The following is a 2252-nucleotide window of genomic DNA, read 5'->3' on the forward strand; positions in this document are numbered from 1 at the left end:
AGCCTAGTAACAGTTTAAGATGACAGTAATAATTCATGAATGTTCATGAACATAATCAAAACATCATGATGCCTCAGTCCTCCAAATGTTTGTCACTGGTAGAACCATGACAGATAGCACTAGTGTTTTAGCTAGCTCTATACTGTAGCAGATAGCTGCTATCTTGCTGGGTTAGCACCTTATTGTCTTAAGATAGCTAGCTCTGCCTCTTACCACTGAAACAACCCACTTTAGCAATACTCAGTACCCCACTGCGGTTACATTGTTGAAACTAGAAACACCAGCAAACAACCACCCAAAAAACGCTACAAAGAACCCCAAAACCGTTTGATGCTGAAACTGATACTGCACACTGACACATCACGAAGGTCACCAAAGCTTATTGATAATACTTGAAGATATATGTCGTCGACCATCTCACTATGTAAACTCCTCACCAGTGCTTGAGTGGGCTGTAGACCCTTATGTGTAACAAGGCAAAAAAACACACCCTGCAAGTGAAGATAATAAGATAATGGACAAAACAACAGATTTTACATTACATTTACATTTTTGGCATTTAGCAGATGCCTTTATCCAAAGCGGAGTGAATCATCTATCCACCACTCATAGCAGGAAAAGGTAATCTATGCTCGGGCCAGGGGCCATTGGCAGTCGTCGTGCTAGAAGAACCAGGTGTGAAGACCAAGCAGGTCAGACAGACAGAGACAGACAGACACAGGAGAGAGAGAAACTGGTTAAGGCTAGATGGATGCGGAGGGCATGACACGAATAATACCTCATCACTTTTGAGCTGTAAAATGCATTCGGAAGCAGTTTTGACATGCCCACATGTCCGTAAGGCGATATTGAGATTTTAAAAAAGCAGTCAAGTGCCCCTTTAACACGCGATGTGGAATCAGTTGGATTGATGCAATCGGCTATTGACGTCTTTCTTTCACTCAATGCCCCCTCCCTCTGTCTCCCCCCCCCCCCCCCCCACACACACAATCTTTCAGAGACATCTTCAAAGTGGCTGACATCGCACTGAACTACCGCGACCCGGAGGGAGACCTGGTGCGTATCCTTGACAACGAGGACGTACAGCTGATGGTGCGGGAGGGCAGAGTTCACAGAGGAAGGGTCAAGAGGCCCGTCAATCAGTTTCCATGGGAATTGCACGTGACCATGGCCTCCGACCTCACTGTGTACAACACAGAGATTTAAGGGAGCAGAAAAAAAAGAGCAATAGATTAAAGAAGGAAATTATGGACTTGAATGTTTAAGACTGTAGAAAAATCTGATTACCATTGGTAATAATTATTGGCCAGATTCATTGGAGCATCACGTAGCCAGAATCTTAGAACATTTGATCTTAACATTTCACACGCTCGGTTACTGTTACACACAGTTAATGTCCTGTTATGCAGAAAGGGCAGTGTTTTTTTTTAAATATACATTTTCTTACTTTCTCTACGACATGCTTATGCCGACTAGGCATCAACCATGTTTTTGCATTGATGAAAATAAACAATATTTAATAATAACAGTTTGCCTGCAGTGTCTTTTTTTATTTTGAGACACGCCACACTCACATGTTCACAGTTTTCTGTTCCTCTTTTGAGCTATTGTCACTCACCCACATATTTGTGACAGCTGCTGGTGACAGCTGCTCATCTTTCAGTTATATTAATGAATGAATGAATGAATGAATGGTCTTTATTGTCATTGCTATAGTACAGGTACCAAACAACGAAATTTAGGAGGGGTGGCTCCCCTGGTGTTAGGAAAGAAAAAAAAAACTTAAAAAAACACAAGAAGGGAAGGAGCTGGTTTACATAAATAAAGGCTGTGTACACTATCCACTATACTATACTGTACAGATAGACGACTAGGGTTGTCATATTGCACATAGTGTTATTGCACATTCATTTAAAGTGTCGCAGTTTGCAGGCTTGAAATGTACATATTTGTGCCTCAGCACTACACCTGATTTTTTCAGTCCAGCAGCTGCCATCAATCCGTCCAGACTGTCCAGGGCCCAGAACCTAGGTCTTTGCTGTGTTGCTGGATGGCCCTGGGGTAGAAGCTGTTCTTCAGTCTGTTTGTCCTTGCGGCCATGGTCCTGTACCGCCTTTTCGAGGGCAGCCGGGTAAAGTGTTCTGTAGCGCATTTCTCTCCGCGGTTGTGCAGCTGGAGAACCAGTTGCAGATGCCGTAGGTGAGGATGCTCTCCACTGCGCCGCGGTAGAAGGTCACCAGTATCTCCTGCTT

General features: G+C 43.7%; 1 protein-coding gene across 1 annotated transcript in view; it reads left to right on the plus strand.

Annotated features, from left to right (window-relative positions):
• The window catches only part of ncf4 (neutrophil cytosolic factor 4), a gene marked incomplete at both ends in the record, with an annotated part of 23726 nt that extends 22520 nt beyond the window's left edge, over nucleotides 1-1206 (plus strand). The window contains one exon of the mRNA XM_080522433.1: nucleotides 999-1206. Within this exon, the coding sequence (XP_080378559.1) occupies nucleotides 999-1206 (208 nt within the window). The remainder of the gene's footprint in view (nucleotides 1-998) is intronic.
• Between the last annotated feature and the right edge of the window lie 1046 nt (nucleotides 1207-2252).

The sequence above is a fragment of the Nansenia antarctica genome (genome assembly GCF_963989245.1).
Source record: "Nansenia antarctica genome assembly, chromosome: 2".
NCBI classification, from domain to species: domain Eukaryota; kingdom Metazoa; phylum Chordata; class Actinopteri; order Argentiniformes; family Microstomatidae; genus Nansenia; species Nansenia antarctica.